At 52.9% G+C, this 19,404-nt stretch overlaps 1 protein-coding gene across 1 annotated transcript in view; it reads right to left on the bottom strand.

The window, feature by feature from the left end:
• TAF4 (TATA-box binding protein associated factor 4) overlaps positions 1–19,404 on the bottom strand; it is a 71,676-nt gene that overhangs the window by 5,998 nt on the left and 46,274 nt on the right. The window contains exons 6-15 of the mRNA XM_007462284.1: positions 18,307–18,429; positions 16,328–16,417; positions 15,548–15,793; positions 13,871–14,018; positions 13,304–13,418; positions 11,169–11,338; positions 10,733–10,863; positions 9,768–9,893; positions 9,266–9,322; positions 8,740–8,859 (exon numbers count right to left, since the gene is read on the bottom strand). Of these exons, the coding sequence (XP_007462346.1) occupies positions 8,740–8,859; positions 9,266–9,322; positions 9,768–9,893; positions 10,733–10,863; positions 11,169–11,338; positions 13,304–13,418; positions 13,871–14,018; positions 15,548–15,793; positions 16,328–16,417; positions 18,307–18,429 (1,326 nt within the window). The remainder of the gene's footprint in view (positions 1–8,739; positions 8,860–9,265; positions 9,323–9,767; positions 9,894–10,732; positions 10,864–11,168; positions 11,339–13,303; positions 13,419–13,870; positions 14,019–15,547; positions 15,794–16,327; positions 16,418–18,306; positions 18,430–19,404) is intronic.

Raw genomic sequence — 19,404 nt, 5'->3', positions numbered from 1 at the left:
GAGGGGAGCTTGCCAATTCCTAACGAAACTACCGACCCACTTACCTTCACCCCACAACACACACCCCCAAGAATACAGCACCGTCCGTGCACAAGGGAGGGGGTCGCCCAAGACACGTGGCTGCAGAGAAGCACCCCGCTTGCTGTGAAAAATGGGGAGCATCGCCACGAAACGGCATGGAGTGCGCTCCAGAATACGCGAAGTGAAAACGGCCCACTGCAGAAGGGCGACGACATTATGCTCCCTCAAGAGAGAGGCGGAAATCGCAAAACACACGCTTGTGTCTGAGGGGGAGGAGACGGCACTGCTGGGTGCAGGCTTTTGTACAGCTCTGGCTCTGAGAACCCCCAAAATAAACAACCAAACGCAAGCCGGGGTGGGGGGGCGCCACACTGGAGGACAGACAGCAGCAGAAGAGCCCAGCTGTGCCACTCGGAGGGTCACAGCCTGCTGCGGGGCAGCAGGAAAGGGCTCATCTAGTAACTCTGCGGCGCTGAGGATGCGGAACTCGGGGGCGCTGCAGGTCTACACACAGAAAGAACTGGGCAGACACATGCTACTCTGGGCAGTCAGCCACTTCCTTTTCACAGGGCTCAGCAGTCGTGGATCTCCTTTTTATCTTCAAAGTAGGGTGGGACAAACAGCAAACCCACCGTGACGATGAGAGTCAGGCCTCCCACGTGGGACACGGGATGGCTCGGAGGGCCTGTCACGTCAGGTTGGACCCACCGCCTTCAGTACAGACACAGAAAACACAGGTGGGGCGGTGCACGTATCCCCAGCTGTACCCCCGAGGGGGCTGGAGCAAGACACCCAGGGGCCCAAGCACACCGGTGCCCAGACCTGGTCCCTGCACACGCGTCCCAACGATAAGAACCGCAGCTCTGTGGAGAAACGGTCGATTCCACTGTTAGGGCAGGAAAAATATAAGGTAAGCCTGGAACAATTGTGACGTGAGAGAGTACGAACCCTTCAGAAGCTGACAGGTTACGTCAACAGGACAGAGGAGCCCAACTGAAGGGCTCGCGAGGACCAAGCAGGGCTGGCAGAATTCCCACCAGCAAGCGGGGGACAGAGGGGGAGAGCCTGTCAGCCCACAGTCACCGAACACGGGAGGCGGTGGTGCCGACGAGGAGAAACAGGAGGGCGCGGCCCTCAGCATTTCCCACAAGACACTTTCATGACAAAGGGACACAGATTTTCCAGCGGAGATGCCTGCGAGCCCCCTAGAACCAAGTGTTCAGAGTGATCACTCGCAGCGGGACACACAGATGTCATGTACCTCCTGATACGACGCACTGAGGACACGGTATCACTGGTGTGACATTCTAGCCAAATTGCATAACCTGGGTTTCGTCAAGAGGGAACGTAAGATGAGCTCAAGTTAAGAGACCTTCTACCAAATAACCGACCACACACTCTTCAAAGTGTCAAGATCAGGAAAGACAGGCAAAGACAGAGGACCCGTCACAGGCCAGAGGAGGCTACAGAGACATGGTGACCTAATTCCAGGAGGGGTACTGGATGGGATCCTACATCTTCAGTGGAGAATGGTAACAATCAAATACAGAGGAAACATTTGCAAAAGACATATCTGGTTATTAAAAAAAAAAAAAAAAAAAAAAAAAACCTCATCCAAACTATACAAAGAACTCCGAAAACTCAATAGCAAGAAAACAAACAACCCAATTTTTAAAATGGATCAACGGGGCTTCCCTGGTGGCGCCGTGGTTGAGAGTCCGCCTGCCGATGCAGGGGACGCGGGTTCATGCCCCGGTCCGGGAGGATCCCACGTGCCGCGGAGCGGCTGGGCCCGTGGGCCACGGCCGCTGAGCCTGCGCGTCCGGAGCCTGTGCTCCGCAACGGGAGAGGCCGCGACAGTGAGAGGCCCGCGTACCGCAAAAAAATAAATAAATAAAAATAAAATAAATAAAATAAAATGGATCAATGATCTTAAAAGACCCCTCGCCAAAGAAGCAGCACATGAAGAGATGCTCCACGTCATGCATCAGGGAAATGCAAGTTAAAGCAGTGAGACACCACGACACACCTATTAAGACGGCCCAAATCCAGAGCACCAACAACACCAAGGGCTGGTGAGGATGTGGAGCAGCGGGAACGCTCATTCGTAACTGACGGGAATGCAACATGGAGCAGCTACTTTGCAAGACAGTCTGGCAGTTTTTTACAAAACTAAACATACTCTCACCATACGAACCAGCAATTGTGCTCCTTGGTATTTACCCAAAGGAGCTGAAAACTCATGTCCACACAAAAGCCTGCACACGGGTATTTATAGCAGCTGTATTCACAGTGACCAAAACTTGGAAGTAACCAAGATGTCCTTCAGCAGGTGACGGATAAATAAACTGTGGTGCATCCAGACAGTGGAATATTATTCAGCCTTGAGAAGAGAGAAATGAGGTACCAAGCCATGAGAGGACACGGAGGAACCTTAAATGCATTTAACTAAGTGAAAGAAGCCAATCTGAAAAGGCTACAGGCTGTATGATTCCAACTCTATGACACTCTGGAAAAGACAAAACTATGGAGACAGTAAAAAGATCAAGGGTTGCCAGGGGCTGGGGGGAGGGAGGGATGAACAGGCAGAGCAGGACGCTTAGGGCAGTTAAACTACTCTGTATTATACTGTAAAGGCGGATACAGGCCATCATACATCTGTCCAAACCCACAGAATGTGCAGCACCAAGAGGGAACCCGGATGTAAACTGTGGACTCTGGTGGTGACCAAGTGTCCGTGCAGGTTCATCGACTGTAACAAACGCAGCATCCGGTGGGGGGCGTGGATGATGTGGGAGGCTGTGCAGATGCGAGGGGAGCGGGGGGCGGGGGGTGGGGGGGGCCGTATGGGAACTCTCTGCACTTTCCACTCAATTTGGCCGTGAACCTAAAACTGCTCTAAAATATAAAGTTTCTTAACTTAAAATTAAATTCTGAAAGACCAAATGAAATAAGGTCTCTCGTCAGTAGTATCACACCAATGGTGCACATTAGGGTAAGCTGAGTGAGCGATATACAGAAACCCTCTTTACTCTTCGTGTAACTTTGCTGCAAGTCGAAAATTAGTTCACAATAAATTTTTTTTTAAAGACACACCCTAAAGAAATAATCCTAAACTAAAAAAAGAAAAAGAGAAATTAAGCCTTAGCTCTGATGAAGAAAGGCATGTGAAGGACTTTTTAAATTCCAGATTTCGTATTAACTGTCACACATATAACCCACAAGTATCCCTGAAGACCCAAATCAGGCACAACCAGCAACGTACGAGGCCACGCCGCAGGACCTCCGGCGGCGTGCATCCCTCCCACCGTCTCCTCAAGGTGCCCCCTCACCCCACACTCCTCCCCACACTCACGCCCTCCCCGTCGGTCTGGAAATACGCGCTCTTTTTCTCTTTAGAAAACGCCTAAGGCAGAAGTTAACCCACCTGCCTTTCCCACGAGCCCTCCCCTCCCAGCACAGGGACCCCAGGGGCCAGAGTGGTTCGGGGGCTGGTTACATTGAGCCAAAAAATAAAAATAAAAAAACAAACACATTGAGAATGACGGGAACTCGCGTTCTGTCTGTCTGTGAAGGGATTCGAAAGTAAGGAAACAAGGAAGACTAGAAGCAGCCCTGAGGTCCTAGACTAGAACCTCAGCATCAACTAGAACGCACAGGGTTGTTGTAGATACAGAAAGGGGCGCGCGCGCACTCGCCTGTACACATACGTACGTCCCGGGCTCTGACTGCTGGGGGCCTGGAGCAGGGACCCCCGTGGCGATCAGCACACGCAGTGCTCAGATACTGGTCTCTAAATACCACCTTCCACCGCAAGGAAGCAGGCTCCTGGGCGCCACTGCGGGTGAGGGCAGGGGAGGCACGAGAGGCACCTGGGCACCTCTCACGCTTACAGGACGAGGGCAACGTTTCAAAAGGATATAGGAAACCGCTTGAAGACGCTTCCACTGACCAAATCTAGAAATAACGAGAGCACTGATTACAACCCTCTGAAAACAGCAGGACTCCATGCGTCCATACGGTGATGAACGAATGCATGAATGAATGAGGACGGACGGAGGGAGGGAGGGAGGCTTTTCTTCACAGCAGAAGGCAACCAGTAAACGTGGAGGGCGTGATGGAAACAGAGCATCATGACCTGGCCCCCAGCCTGGCGGTCCTGACACAAGGGCAGTCATGCAAGGGTGCTAAGGCCGGTTGAGGTGTGACGGGAACAGAGTACCTGCGTGACCCCGGAGTGCCTCCTTACACAACACTGATAAGCGCTAAGGGACTAACTGACTACACAGTGGAGAAAGCTGCTTTCTCAGCCAGGCAACTTAACCAGGTGATCAAGGCTAAGATCACCTAGTGATGCCAAGGGTCATCCTACGGAACAAGAGACCTGCCCTCTTCAGCACCGTCAGGAACGGGGAGACTGGGAAGAGGTTCACACCACAAGCCAGCCGGACGCCGCACACGCCTGGATCAAAGAGAAACCAGGACAGGCGGTGAAGTGGGAGCAGGTCTGGGGACCCTGGGGCATCAGGGCTGATTTCCCGATGTGGGGGGGCGGGTGCAGTAGTAACACAAGAGAACGTCCAGCGTTGTTGGCATTTAGGGGTGATGGAACATCCGACACGCGTACTTGTGTGTGTAAAGAGGGGGTGATGAGGGCTTCCCTGGTGGCGCAGTGGTTGAGAGTCCGCCTGCCAATGCAGGGGACACGGGTTCGTGCCCCGGTCCGGGAAGATCCCACGTGCCGCGGAGCGGCTGGGCCCGTGAGCCATGGCCGCTGAGCCTGCGCGTCCGGAGCCTGTGCTCCGCAACGGGAGAGGCCCGCGAACAGCAAAAGAAAAAAAGAAAGGGGGGGTGACGAAATAAAGGTGGTAAAATGTTCAGAATTGAAAATCTGAATGGAATTTTTTATACCGTTCTTACAACTTTTCTATAGGTTTGAAACTACTTTAAATCAAAAGAAAAACATTCTGAAAAACCTTAATCAGTATATTCTGGGAAGAAGATGCCAGAGGCGTCAAGGTTCTTTTTAATCTTTTCCCAAAGGCCATATAAAACACAGAGCAGCTAGAAAGCAAAACCAAACGCCAGCAGACAATATTTACAACCAAACCAGTGAAGATGAACCGCGAGCAGCCACAAGCCTATCTGAAAACCGTGCAGGAGAAGCAGTGGGGCAGCTGCAAGGCCCAAAGGCCCCCAGGGGCCAGCGGGTGTTCACTGGGAAGAGTGGCAGGTTCACTGGAGAGCAGCAGCTACAGCCAGGAGTTCTCTCCTCTCAGCAGCAGCCTCGCCACTAGGAACTCTGCCTCCGACCTGCCAGGGCCCCGCAGCACAGGGCCTCACGCAGAAGAGAACCTGCAAGGAGCGAAATTAAAGCTGAGCAGGACAGGGACCACGGAGGCAAGAATGTCCAGGTGAGAGTCAGGGAGCAGCAGAGCCTGACGTCTCAGACACCAAGTTCGTCACCACGTGGAAACAACGGAAGAGGAGCTCAGTGAAGCTGGGAAACCTGCAAACCGCCTCCTCCTAAAGGCTCAATACAGCAAAATTCACATAAAAGTGAACCACAGAGAGGTCAAGTCCCAGAGAAGCTGCCCTAGGAAAGAAAGAGAATAAGGAGCAGAATAACATCCCTACAGATGATCAAAAACAGCAAAAAGACGTAATCAAAACGAGATCAAAACTGTTATGTTCTATTTCCAAACAAGCTAAAAGACACTGAGAAAATGATAAGAAGCATGAAAGAATAACATAAATCAGAATCAGCGAAACTCAGAAGTGAGGTGACAGAGGCAAGGGAAAACCGGAAACAAAAGAAAATTTCACCTGTGAAACGAAGACTCTCCACGAGAAAGAGCACAAGAGCAAACAGACACAGCAAATGATACCTTAAGAAGCAATGAGGAGAGCAGGAAGGATAAGCAGGATAAAACTTTTTAAAAGAGAGACTGAAAGGATTAAAGAGAAAAGGACAAATACTGATGGCAGATACAAAAGATGCAACGTCTGGGTAACAGGAATCTCCGAAGGGGAAAACAAAAACAAAGAAAGCATTAAAGAAAATGTTCCTGAATACAAAAAGGTCTAACTGCATGTTGAAAGAACACAACCTCTCCCTGAGAACGCCAACCCAAGACAGCCAATTCCAAGTAAAATGCTGGGCTTTAAGGCAAAAGAATTCTGTGGGCATCTTTGGGCAGAAAAAACACATGAGAAACACAAGAGAAATAAAATTAGACTATCATCAGACTGACAGCAACCTTCCATACCAGGAAAAAAATTATCTAGTGGAACTATTTACTCAAGATAGATTCTCAAGGAAAGAAAACGTGAGCCACGGCTTTTCTAGCCGTCAAAACCATCATCAACATGCACAAATACGGGGAACGCAGCCCCCACAAAACATTCCAGAAGAATCTAACAGACAACGAGATTCAGAAAACCAAATGACTAAACAGACATCCACAGACTTGTAATTAGCATTAAACACAAAGTTACTTATGGAACTAAGATGAAGGGTCCAGGGAGAGAGGACAGCATAAAACAGCCGCGTGATGTAAGCAAAACACATGCATGAGTGACACTCCTCGCTGGAGTGTGGCCCACCCAACGCTCTCCCTCCCAGCATCCGGCCAAGTCGCCAAAGGCCCTTTCCTGGGCGTAAGGATCATACCCTACATAAGACCCACCCCAACCAAGCCTAAAACCTGCACAGGGAAGGCAAGTCTGCAGGGTGAGCCCCACTGGGTGAGGGAGCTCAGAAACATCATGGGATTTCCACAGACCCTACTGAACACCAAAGTGAGACACAAGACACACAAGTTCAAGATGAGCAGCCAGGAGCTGAACTAAAACAAGAGTCAATACTCTTCAGAGGATGATGACGTGTCATCCACAAAATCCAGCATCCAAGCGACAATGACTAGACGTGCAGAGAGACAGGAAACCATGACCCACGGTCAAAGGAAAAAGCAGCCGACAGAGACTGAATCGAGACGCCCCCGATGTCGGACTTGACAAAACCATTACAGCAGCTTTTACAAATAGGTTCAAAGAATGTTGGGAAAATGTGGCCTCAGTAAGTGAGCAGACAGGGAAATCTCAGCAAAGAATCAGCAGCCATAAAAAAGACTAAAGTGGAAATCCCAGAACTGCAGATACATCAACAAATGAAAACTTCACTGGACAGACTGCAGAGCTGACTCGAGAAGACAGGGAATCTGAAGACAGATCAGTAGAAATGATCCAGTCCGAACAGAGAAAGAAGTGATTAAAGAAGGACAAATACAGACTCAGAGACCCACAGGGCAAAATATCAAAAAGATCTAACAGAGGTATAACTGGGAATCCCAATAGAAAAAGACTGAAACAGAGAAAGTTTTGAGGAAATAAAGGCCAAAGTGTTGCAAATTTGAGGAAAACTACTGGCCTACAGATCCAAGAAGCTCAGAGAAGCCCAAGCAGAGTGACTAGCAAGAGAACCAAGCCTAAACACCACACGGACGAACTTCTAAGAAGTAAGACGATCACCTCAAAACAGCTGGAGAAGTGACACACGTGACAGACAGGAAACAAGGACTGAAATCACAGTGGGGCCCTGAACGCGATGGAACAACGTCTTTAAGGACAACGACGGTCACACGTTTACAGCTGTTTTCAGACCTAAGAATAAGAGCTCTGCAATTTTGCAAAACACACTGGGAAATCTCCCATCTTTTTTGTGATCCGGAACAAGATAACATGTCTAAATGAGAATAGGAGTTTCCCTGGAAAAGAGAAAGAGACCAGCAGTTAAGACAGGATTCAAGGGGTAGAGGAGAAACGTGCTGGATGGCTAAAATTCTTACAATCACTCATCCCTATTAGTCGGTCATTCTATAAAATTAAGTGGTGTATATCTGGATTTGCTCGGCTTATTCAAGAATGTGAGAGAAAATTACACCTTAAGTTAAAAAAACAGAGCTGAAAGGAAAAAAAAAAAAACTGTCACATTCAGGGAAAACTTCATTCAAACTTTTGAGGGTGAAATACAACCATTTTCAGGTAAACAAAAGCTGAAAGAATCCATCACCAGCAGATTGCACTACAAGAAACGCTAAATGCTGTCCTTCAAGCCAAAGGGAAATACCGCAGATGGAAGCCTGGAACTTGGGGAAGGAACGAAAAACACCAGAAATGGTAAATACGCAGGTAAATATAAAAGACGATGTTTTCTTTCTTCCTGTGATTTACTTATAAAACAACTGGCAGTTTAAAGAAAAAATAACAATACTTTAAAGTTGGGTTTGTAATTACATATAAAGACACGACAGCAAACAAAACAAGAAACTAACAAAATCTGGACAAACAGAAACAGGCAACAACAACCTTCCTTCATGCTAACCCCAGTACTCAGGGAGGACAGTCAGCCCCTCAAAGGTCAGTCTTCTGACGGAATCTCCCCATATTCTCTTTCAAGTCAGTCTAAATCTCATCATGTTAAGCTACAGTGATCAAACTTCCTCATGCAAAGAACTTCCTGCTCACATGATATCCACAAATAGGTTGATTTGAATATAAAGTACCGAGTGTACCGAGAAAACAAGTATTCCAAGGGCGGTGAGACAACACGTGCGCAAACGACAGCCCGTTCTCGGCGTGCCTGACTCCCTGAAGAGGCGAGCGGGACGCAGATGCCCCGAGGCCCTTCCAGCCCCCGTCCCTGCATCCGTGAGGTACCTCTACTCCCGATCCCGGTGCCGGAGAGTCCACTTTCCTCTTTTTCCTGGGCCCGATGGCAGCTAGTGCTGTGAGGTTGGCATCTCGCTGCCTCATCTGTGCCAGTTCTTGTTGCTGCATCTTTGTTTTGAAAAGGAAACAGGGACTGTCATTTCACTCACTTTTTTTATTACTACAAAAGTAATACGTAGACACCAAAGGGTTTTCTAAACTTTCCTAAATGAAAATTTCATTTGACTGTTTTTTTTAAACAGTAAGTATATTTTTCAATCAGAAAAACAGTAAAGCAATAGACGCTCATCTTAAAAAGCTCAGAAAATATGAGCAAATTGTGAGAGTACAGAGACTGGATTGCACCCAATGAGGAAAACACTTTTGCAAACATCATAAATCGCTACAGGAAGGCCTACTGCGCAGAGATACCATCACTTTCTCAGCCTCCCTCTGTCTCTCGTTAGGTGCTGAGGTTGAATACAAACATATTTTCAAGCGTGCAGTGTAGGTTACTGGACAGAGAAAGCTTTACCTCCTTTGCCTTCTGCTTCAACCTTAACTGTTCTGGATCTTCTTGTCTGGACCGAGACTATTTTCAAACAGGTAAAAAAGAAAGGTAAGTTGTGACCTAAACGTTCATCACCCAACAAACACGTTATCTTATGCGTGACATGATGACATCTAAGTCACGTGACAGAACGCATTCAATTTTTAAACGTTTACAGCCAACAGACGAAAATTTATCATCATGAAAATCAATACCATTTGGATGTAAGAACCACGCCATGGTCCGATGTGACGTGAGGACGGTGGGCCAGGGCAGCCCGCAGGGCTCCGGGCTCAGTTAAGGGACCCGCCCCACGCGCTGGGCGACCTGCTGAGGTCCGGAGGCTTCCCGCCCCGGCTGCGCTCCTAACCCCGCGCACGTGTCATCGAGCCAGCCCCAAACCCTGCTCCGGCTCCTCGAAACCCCAAGGGTGTCCGCGAGTGCCCAGGGTGGACAGGGGGAAACTGCGTGCAGCACGAGCACTTGCCTTTGCTGCCCGCATCAAGATCTCTCTCTCCTGTTCGTCCTTTCTCTGTTTCTCAATTTGATCAAGCTGTTCAAAAAATTTGAGCTGAGCCCGGACATCACTTGCCTGCTCGTATCTGTCATCATCCTAGAAAAAAGTGAAACGACTGTTTGTCACGAACTTGGGAACCCAGTCGGACAGTCCGCGCACAGCTTCCCGCCCGCCTCGGCCCGCTCCCCAGCCGGGCGCGCAGACCCAAGCCCCTCTCGTCTCCAAGAGACTCTGCTTCTGAAGTGCTCTGGACGCGCACACGCTGCCCCAGGTAAGTCATCCGGGGGCTCACAGGCAACCTTCCATTTTATACACTTTGTTATCATTTGACTCTTTTAAGTTACATTTAAATTTTTTTTCTAACAGCGTAAAAAGTATTTTTAAAGCAAAGTGGCTATAAGCTTGTACTTCGAACGCTACTGAGGCAGCGCCTGGCCGCTCCACGGTGCCCCTGAAGGAGGGTTTGCATGACTGAAGAGGAAGGTGGACTCTGCCTTGAACCTGCTGTGAGAGGCCGGGCTCCGGGGAGCTGGCCCTCCACGACGCACGACAGGGCACCACCCGGAGTCACGGGAGCGCGGGTGAGCCAGAGCCCCTCGGGCCTGCAGGGACAGCTCGGGCCACAGCTGCTGGGAGCCCCCCCACATGGAAACGGGAGAGGGGCTCCACCATCTCCAGAGCTGAAGATGCCGCCAGCCCGGACCTAGAAGGCTGGCTCCCTAACCTGGAGGTCAGATCCCCCGCATCCTCCTTCCACAGCCCAGTGGATAGCGCCCAGAGCACCACGGGACTGAAAGAAGTGGCATCTTCCCAAAATCTCGTTCTGGGAGAAACTCAAAACGAGCTCAATGCTCTGCCGCTTCCCCTATGCCCTCCAGGCAGCACCAGACCCGGGAGGGCCGACAGGGCATCCCCTCCAGGAAACGGCAGGTTACCTTATAAGAGAAGTTCTTTTGCTGAGCCGTTTCTGATATCTTTTCTACAAGGTTCTGCAGCCTCTGTTGCGTGGCGTGTGACACGTAACTCACCACGTCTGGGTGTAACTCTGTTATGCCGTGCTTCTTACCTGGGGAACAGGCGGTATTTCACAATCACTGAAGTTCTTTTCTTTCCTTCACTGTTTTTCCCTTATCTCCCAGTTACCGCTTTGTGCAACCTGAGGGTCGGGGGTGGTCTACACCTGCTCCAACAACCTGAGAACGTCACCACCAACCCCACGGAAAGCACAACCCTGGCAAAACAGGTGACAAGGGACAAGGGGTGTCCCCCCAAGCCCGGGACAGCTCCGCGCTGAGCACCACAGTCGTGGTCCACACCAAGCCCACTGGTGGAGGCCGGACGTCCCAGGGCCGGTAGGAGACAGGGCCATACCTATTTCTAATATTCTTCTTTGCAGAGGCGCCGGGAGGAGGAAGGTCTCATCTTTGCAGGACCGCGTCAGGGTGCCCACTAACTCAGAGTTCGTAGCCAATATTCTCGCACTTTCTTCCGACAGGTTCACGCCGGCCATCGACGCTACGTCATTGATGTCATCGTCGTCCCTTCAGGAAGGACGAGGAGGTGGGTCTAACCGAACGAGGGCCGCCAAGGAGGCACACGCGGGTGGCCCCAACTCGGCGGGCAGAGGGGCGGCTCCCCCGCGCTGCTGTCACCTGAGCACAAAGGCGGTCGCCTGCGAGCCAATCTGTTATTTTAAAGGAAGACCCACCCCAAGGTACGGCAGAACGGGAGTCTCTGAACAGAGATGCCAATGCTAAGTTCACAGAGAGCACAGCACCTACTCATTGCTTCAAGGAGTTTGTTCTGTGAAACCTTTTTTAAATGATCTCACAGCATTAGTTTATTTTTAATACCATCACAAACTCTCAGAAAAGCTGGAAGAACAGTACAAAGGAAAGTCCGTGAATCACTTGAGGGTGAGTGGCCGACCTGACACCCAACCCCCGGGACACGGCAGTGTGGCTCCCTGTGGACAGAGGCACCCCCTACGGAACCGAGGGGATGGCCTTTGAAACCGGGCCACCAGCCACGCCCAGACCCCCAGCTTTGGCTAACGGTCCCTATAGCGTCTCCCACAGCAAAGGGTCCAGCAAGGAACCACGAGCTGCGTTTTGCTGTCACGTCTCTGCAGCCCCTCCCTGACTCTCGTGCCCCTGACACCTGGAAGGTCACAGGCCAGCTGTTCTGCAGCATGTCCTCGTTTTCCCTCTGACAGACGTCCCTTTGTGACGAGACGCGGGCAATGCACCTTTGGCAGGAATTTCACACGAGTCACGGGCCTTGCTCACCCTGCACACAGAGCTCCAGCACAGGGGGGCCCTGCCCGCTCCCCTGCGTCGGGGCGCCCCTCCCTCCCTGTGTAGTTACGAGGACCTCGGGGGAGGTGGTCTGAGACTGTGCAAATCCCGTTCCCCTAAACCACCCACTGACTCGTTTCTAGGGGCTCGGGTTCCTGTCTTATCCAGCGGGTACAATGTCACTACAGACACTGCTGGCGGGAGGGGGCCACTTGGGGGCTGCTGGGAACTCTGACGCTTGAGCACTGCTCTCTGACCAAACAAAGTGCACTAACTCGTCCTGCAGCCTCCTGACTCTGGCCTGGAATCTGCAGCCCCCTAAGGCACCCTGGTCACTGCGGGGCAAGCGGTTTTAGACGAGACCTGGGCGCTGGGTGTGCTGCTGCCATCGTGGTGTCACCAATCCCAGGCCCCTCCAGTGGCAGAGCGGGCGGCTCCGGCTGTAGCTTTCCCAGAGTATTCACAGCCAGACATCGACCCGACCCCCGACCCCACCGGGCTCGCCTCGTTTGCTCCTCTCTGTATTTCTAACTCCCTCACACCTGCAGGTGGGTGCGTCTTCCCATCTCCGCCACCCGCCCTCTCCCTCGTGGATGTCCTCCCCACCCCGTGGGCCCCCGCCCTCCGTGCCAGGCTATGCCAGCCACCCACCTCCTTGCCCTGCCTGGAGGCCGACCCAGGCTCAGGCCACCACGGCTCCAGCACTGCCAACACCTGCCCTGCTCCCTAACAGCTTGAGGGACGAAGCATCTGGGAAGGGAAGGGAAGGACCACCCAGGTCCCCCGACACATGCACTTTGCTACTGCTGGATCCAAACCAAAGTAGCCACTGCAGCCCTTCCTATGGCGATGCTCAGACCAGCTGCTCGTCAAGAGACCAAAGCACAGCATCTCTGAAGGTTCTGAGGTTGAAAGGAGGACACAGAAGTGTCCTCTGTCATGACTGTGATGCACTCAGAAGGCTGAGCCATCGCATCACAGACACAAATCTCCCACTGGTTCACGCGGAAAGTCAGCTGCTCTGCCATCCCGCCCTGTGTCTGCGGCAAACGTCCCTGAGCCGCTCTGTGGGAAAACACGCACACAGCGCTCGCACGCGCGCGTGCATGCGTGTGTGTTTAGGGGATGAACGCAGCCTCAAAGCACCAACAGCCACCGGGCGAGGCCCTTCCCTCCGGGCGCCTCCTGAGCCACGGGCTCACTCCTTACCTAAACGAGCCTCCCCCGGGCTCCTTGAGCTTGTTTTTCTGTGCAGCAGCTGCTTGTGCCGAGACAGTAGAAAGAGCTTTGGTTCCAGGTAACACGGCAGGTTTCACCACAGGGACTGCAAAACAAGAGACGAGGGTATGCCCCCCGCGCATGGACTCGGAGATGGAGACACTGCCGTCCCCGGTGCTAGGTGGGCTGCGGGGAGGGCCACTACCCCCAGCCCACCACAAGGAAGCTTCCTAAAACATCAGAAACGTTGGGTTACTAACTCTAGATTAGAGTAAAAGCATAAGCAGCATCTCTCACGCACCTGCCTTCCTGTGTCTCATCAAACTTTTTGGAATGTAGGAACGACTACCGGTGAAGAGCCCAGTCCTGAACGTGTGATTGTGAAAATCGTACTGACGGGGCGATGCCCGCACAGCCCTGTGAATGTACTAACGCCACTGAATTGTACACCTGTTCACATGGCTAAAATGGCCAAGTCTGTGTTACGTGCGTTTCACCACCATTAAAAAAACAGAGAGACGGGGTCCTGGGGAGAGCGGCCCAGCCGCCGGCCCTCACCTGGCTGCAGCTGGTTCAGCTGGATCTGCTGGGGCGTGGTGAGCACGATGCGGTTGTGGGGCTGCCGGAGCGCCACCATGGGCGTCTGCGTCAGCGTCACCTGCGGCGGCCGGATCAGCGCTCCAGGCTTGGGCGGCGGCTGGATCACCTGGAGCAGAGCCCACGGGGCACGGGGCACGTGAGCTCACATCCCACCCCCACCCCCATGGTGGAGGGGGCTCCCACACCTGTTCCCTGCCCGGGCCGGGGGGTGGGCAGCCTTCCGGGAGGACCAGGGGGGTCAGCCGGGGGCACTGCATCAGGCTGCAAGCTCCTGGGGGCAGATTAACTGCTCGGAAGCCACACAGGGGGCCCTGAGGCCAGCGCCTGGAGGACAGAGTTTGCTGAGCTTGCGAACCAGCGTGGAACTGAAGACTTCTCCCCAGATGTGAGCACAGGTGCCGGGGCGCCCCCTCAGATCCCTTCCAGAGCCTCTAGGGCTGGATCAGAATCCAGCTGCTGAATTTTACGAAGGTCACCTGGTGGGCATACTCTTAACGTTACGGCGCACTCAGGGAGGGACGGGTGGTGCCCGGGGCCAAGCTATTTCTGCAACAAAACCTATGAAAATTTACACTGTCCAGAACGAGCAGACACACGACTGCCTGCAGGAGGTTCAGGCCAAGTTTTGCCACAAACTCAGGGAAGAGCCTCCAGGTTTCACGTCCCTACGGCCTTCAAGGGAAGCAGGTGATGGACCGGTGGTGCGCGACTCTGCAAGGGCGCGGCAGAGCTCCACCCCTCCAGTGAGGGGCATGCGAGCGAGCCCTGATCTCACATCTGCACTTTGGCCCGAAGCGCGCGCGCGCGCACACACACACACACACACACACACGGCTCCACCTCCCGTGGGAGCCTGTCTTCCTCACCACCAATCAAGGCAAGAACAAATGCAGATTTTAACTTGAGCAGGTGAGAGACCACCACCCTTCATGACTCTGATTGCCCACCTGGTTACCACTCAAGCATTATCGTAAGATACACTCCACAACCTACGAAAGTGACGTGAGGACCTGCGTTGTATTAATTTTTTTTAACCGTCTGTATAGGAACAAAATCCCTTTGAAATTAAAAAAAAAAAAAAAATAGCAACTGCCTTTTCTACACTGGGCGAACCCCATCTGCCTGCAGGAGCACGTTCAATCCTAAACTCTTCCCAGCAGAGACACCCTTTTCTATAGCTACACGACCAGAACCCTGGATCCCAGCCACAGATAAATCCACCATCAGCAGCCGTGCCTCCCGAGGATCTCCGAGCCCCAAACGACGGCTGCAGAGCTCAGTCCTAGACCATGAAACCTGACGTGTCCAGTGCCAAGCACTTAGCGTCAGCTTCGTGTATTTGGGCCATTGCTCCTAATCAAAGATAACGTCCAGCTAAAAGATCCACTACAAACACACCGTGTCCATTTAAACCAGGGACGCCCAAAACAGTACAGACAACGGACGTGCCAAAGGGCAAAAATCAGTAGGCTTATTTCGTTTTACTGAGAAATAGATTTCGAAGCTGCAGGGCCTCGGCCCCTGGCTGACACCTCACTATTTCAGATCCCGCCCCAGGTCCTCCCTGGCAGTCTCTCTGAGCCACGGGCAGCCGGACACGTGCGGGGGAGCAGGGCGAAGCTCTGGCCTCCATACCAGCGGCGTGGGCTGCCCCTGCTTGCCGACGCCCACCGGCGTGGGCTGCGCGAGGCTGATGACAGGGGGCTGGAGGGCGCTGGTCACGGTGGCCGCCGTCTTCCCGGCCGTGCGCTGCACCGAGCCACTGAGCACCACAGCCGTGAGCGCGGTGGTGGCCTGCGAGGCCGGTGGTGGCTGCTGCTGACTCTGCTGGATGAAGGCCGCGGAGTCGGGGGTCAGCTGTCTCAAGGCGGGCAAGCTCCTCTGGGCGGAAAGACAGACACAGGGTCGGCTCCCTCCTCGACTCAGAAAACACACGACCCTGAGAACACGCCCTCGGCCAAACAGCGTCGGTCTGGGGCCTTAAGGAGACGCCCCGGGACGCCGGGTGCTGGCATCCCAAACCACTGTCCCCCGACTGCCGCTGAGCAGGGTTACCCTCAGTGACAACTGGCTGCAATTTGTTTAAAAAACAAAGCAGAAGCGCCATTTCTGAAATGAAGTTAAGCGCGTTAAGGCAGCTGAGGCATCTGAGCGACACCCTCATCCCAGCGGCGCGGGGCCCCGGTCTGCGGGCAGAGGGCCCCTCGCGGTCCCCGGCTGTGACACAACATTGTGGCCTCAGTGGCGGGGGTCTCGTAACTTACAGAGAAGCCTCGAAAGAGAAAACTTAACATTCTGTCTCAGGGGGCTTGAAACCCGCAAACGCACCGGTGACACCCGTGCAAGCCCACCCCTCCCCGGGACACGCCCGCCCCTCCACCCGACGCTGGGAGCTCGCAGGCAGCTTCAAATTACCTTCAGGAAAGGCACAAGGTAAGGTTGAGGTGAGGAATTAAGTTCTCGGTATAACCTACTAGTGAAATCTTCTGCTTCGATTTTTCCGTCCTTAAAAATAAAATTCACATTGAAATTCCTCCACGAATACAAATTCACACACGCGTATCTTTATGCAGCATTTCTCTGGTCTCGCGTTTTAGGACTGGCTGTTCCTCACGCCAGGTCCTGCACTGGATGAAGGTGCGGGAGGGCCCGGGGGCCACGTGCTCAGCTGACAAGGGTTCCCGGGCGTGGGTGAGGCCCCCGGCCCTCCCTGTGCCCCACCCCATCGGGGCTCACTGGCCCACTCCACGACTTCCCTACGCCAGCTCCCACGGGACATCTACGTGGCACCTAACCCACCGCACATCAGGCATTTTGCCAGGCGACAGACTAGCCTAAAAGTACCCTCATGACCAAGTTGGAAGGTACCGCAGACCAGGGACACCCTTACCCAGAGAGACCACACCTACGCCGAGACCCCAGAGCAGCTGGGGCGCCGGCGGGGAGAAGCGAGCGCCCAGATGAGAGGGCCCAGACCCCGCTCTGGAAACCAAAGCGAGCCAGGTGTGGAGGCTGGGGGGCCAAGCCTGTGGCTGACTGGGCCCAGTTCAAGGTGGGAGTGGCCAGGGCTGCAAAGAGGTCCTGTAACAAGGGCGGAACGGGGGTCCCGGTGCCCTGATAAGGGCGCAGCACAAGGGGGACGGCATTGGGCTCATCTGGGGGTGGGGGGATGGATGCGGAGGGTCGACGAGACGAGCCCACGATTCCAGCGCCGGGGAGGGACCACAGACAAAGGACCGTGGGAAGAAAGGGAACGGCATTTATTTAATTAGAAATTTTCATTAGAAGGTAAAATTGTTATAATTAAAACAAAAAGCTGGGAGTTCTTGCTCGTCGCAGGAGGTGAGATTATTTTTCAATCTCTGAGTTTCCTGAAAAGATTTAAGGAGCATCTGAAGCAATCATCTCTGCTTCTAAGAGCAGGACTTCATTCCTTTCTGGCCCCAAACCCACATGGTCTGCAGAGACGGCGCAGAGCCAGACCCTGAGGGTGGCTCCCCTCCAGCCCAAGCCCTCGGCACGGAAGGGAGGCTGCGAGCAGAGGGTCTGAGCCGGCGAACCCACCAGCAGGACAGAAAAGTCCAACAGCCCGTCTGCTGAGCCACCAGGTTTCCTTGTATAGAGAAACCGAGAGCAAAGGAAAACAGCAGGAAGGAGGGGACCCCCCCAGGCTACCAGCGACAACAGAGGCAGCTGCCACCGGTGGGCCTGACCGACTCCTGCAGGCAACACTGGACTCAGCCTCTGGGCACCTGGGGGCTGCAAGGGATGCTGCGTTCGCAGGTTATGTCCAGGCACCCGTGCTAAAATATTTATGAGACTGGGGAGGGGCTGTGGGTGGCAACGGGGGCGCAGCAGAGGCAAAGTCATATAAGAACTCATGACCGATGAAGCCCGCAGGTGGTCCAGAAGGGCTGTCACTCTGCTTTCTGCTTCTGTATCACTTAAAATCCTCCGTGAAAGGGACTTCCCTGGTGGCACGGTGGGTAAGACTCTGTGCTCCCAACGCAGGGGGCCCGGGTTAGATCCCTGGTCGGGGAACTAGATCCCACATGCATGCCACAACTGGGGAGCCCACCTGCGGCAACTAGGGAGCCTGTGAGCCTGTGAGCAGCTAGACCCCGTGCAACCAAATAGATAAATATTAAAAAAAAAAAAAATCCTCCGTGAAAAAGGTAGAGCAGGTGGAGGAGCGAGCGAGGGCCTTTAAACACCCTCCATCTGGTGAATTTACATCGCTCCTCTGCGGCCAACACGCTGTGAGGCTCCGAGAAGCCGGGCTGGCGAGCGGATGGCAGGGTGGTGGGCAGAGGGGCCCAGACTCCGGCCGCACCCCACCCCCATGGCCAAGTACAGCTCTCTAAGGCAGAGGGGCCGGCGTACAGAGCTCTTACCAGCAGATTCTGTACCAGTTCTTTCACGTTAGCGGCTGTCTCTGTAGACTGTTTACCAGATGAAGCCAGTTTTATTAGCGTAGATAAAAAATTTTTACATTTCTTCACGTTCTCCATAGTTTCCTGGATAGAGGTTAAAAAGATGTAAGCGAAAAACTCTTAAAAGGCAGATTTTCATCACAGCTTTTAACGAAGACATGGGTATCATATGAGAAATGTGTATTTCTGGGCTTCCCGGTGGCACAGGGGTTAAGAATCCACCTGCCAACGCAGGGGATACGGGTTCGAGCCGAGCCCACGTCCGGGAAGACCCCACATGCCGCAGAGCAACGAAGCCCCGTGTGCCACAACTACTGAGCCTGTGCTCTAGAGCCTGCGAGCCACCACTACCGAGGCCGCGTGCTGCAGCTACTGAAGCCCGCGTGCCTGGAGCCCGTGCTCCGCGACAAGAGAAGCCACCACAGTAAGAAGCCCACGCACCGCAACGAAGAGTAGCCCCCGCTCGACGCAACTAGAGAAAGCCCGTGCACAGCAACGAAGCTCCAACGCAGCCAAAAATAAATAAATAAATTTATTTTCTTTTAAAAAAAGAAATGTGTATTTCTTTTCTTAAACTTCTTTGAGGAAAATGCAGTAACTCTCACGGCCTGATGATGGGAGTATAAACCAGGACATGTGCTCTGAAGGTCCAGACCCAAGTTTACAGCTCACTCAGGCCAGCAATTTTACTTTTAAAAATGTAACTAATAACCAATAAATGTAAAAAAGATGACCTCTAAGACATTCACCTTGATATTGCTTATCATAAAGAAAAATTGATCCCTATCTAAGTGCACAGGAAAAGAAACTGAATTATGGCACAGATACTAAATATGATGAAAAACACTCAGCAAAGAAACATGAAAAACGTAAGTCATAAATAAAGCACGATCCCACTGGTTTAAAGATTCATACGTGTGCAGGAAAACTGCTGGAAATAAACGTTAAGAGGGCAACACTGCCGCTCTACAGGCCGCAACCACTGTGCAGCCCAGCCCCGTGTCACCCCTCTGGACACACCTGGTCTGGGCTCCATCCCACAGACATCCCCCACGGCCC

This window comes from Lipotes vexillifer, unplaced genomic scaffold, assembly GCF_000442215.2.
Source record: "Lipotes vexillifer unplaced genomic scaffold, Lipotes_vexillifer_v1.1 scaffold1798, whole genome shotgun sequence".
Lineage (NCBI taxonomy): Eukaryota > Metazoa > Chordata > Mammalia > Artiodactyla > Lipotidae > Lipotes > Lipotes vexillifer.
This window is presented reverse-complemented; position numbering and strand designations above follow the sequence as displayed.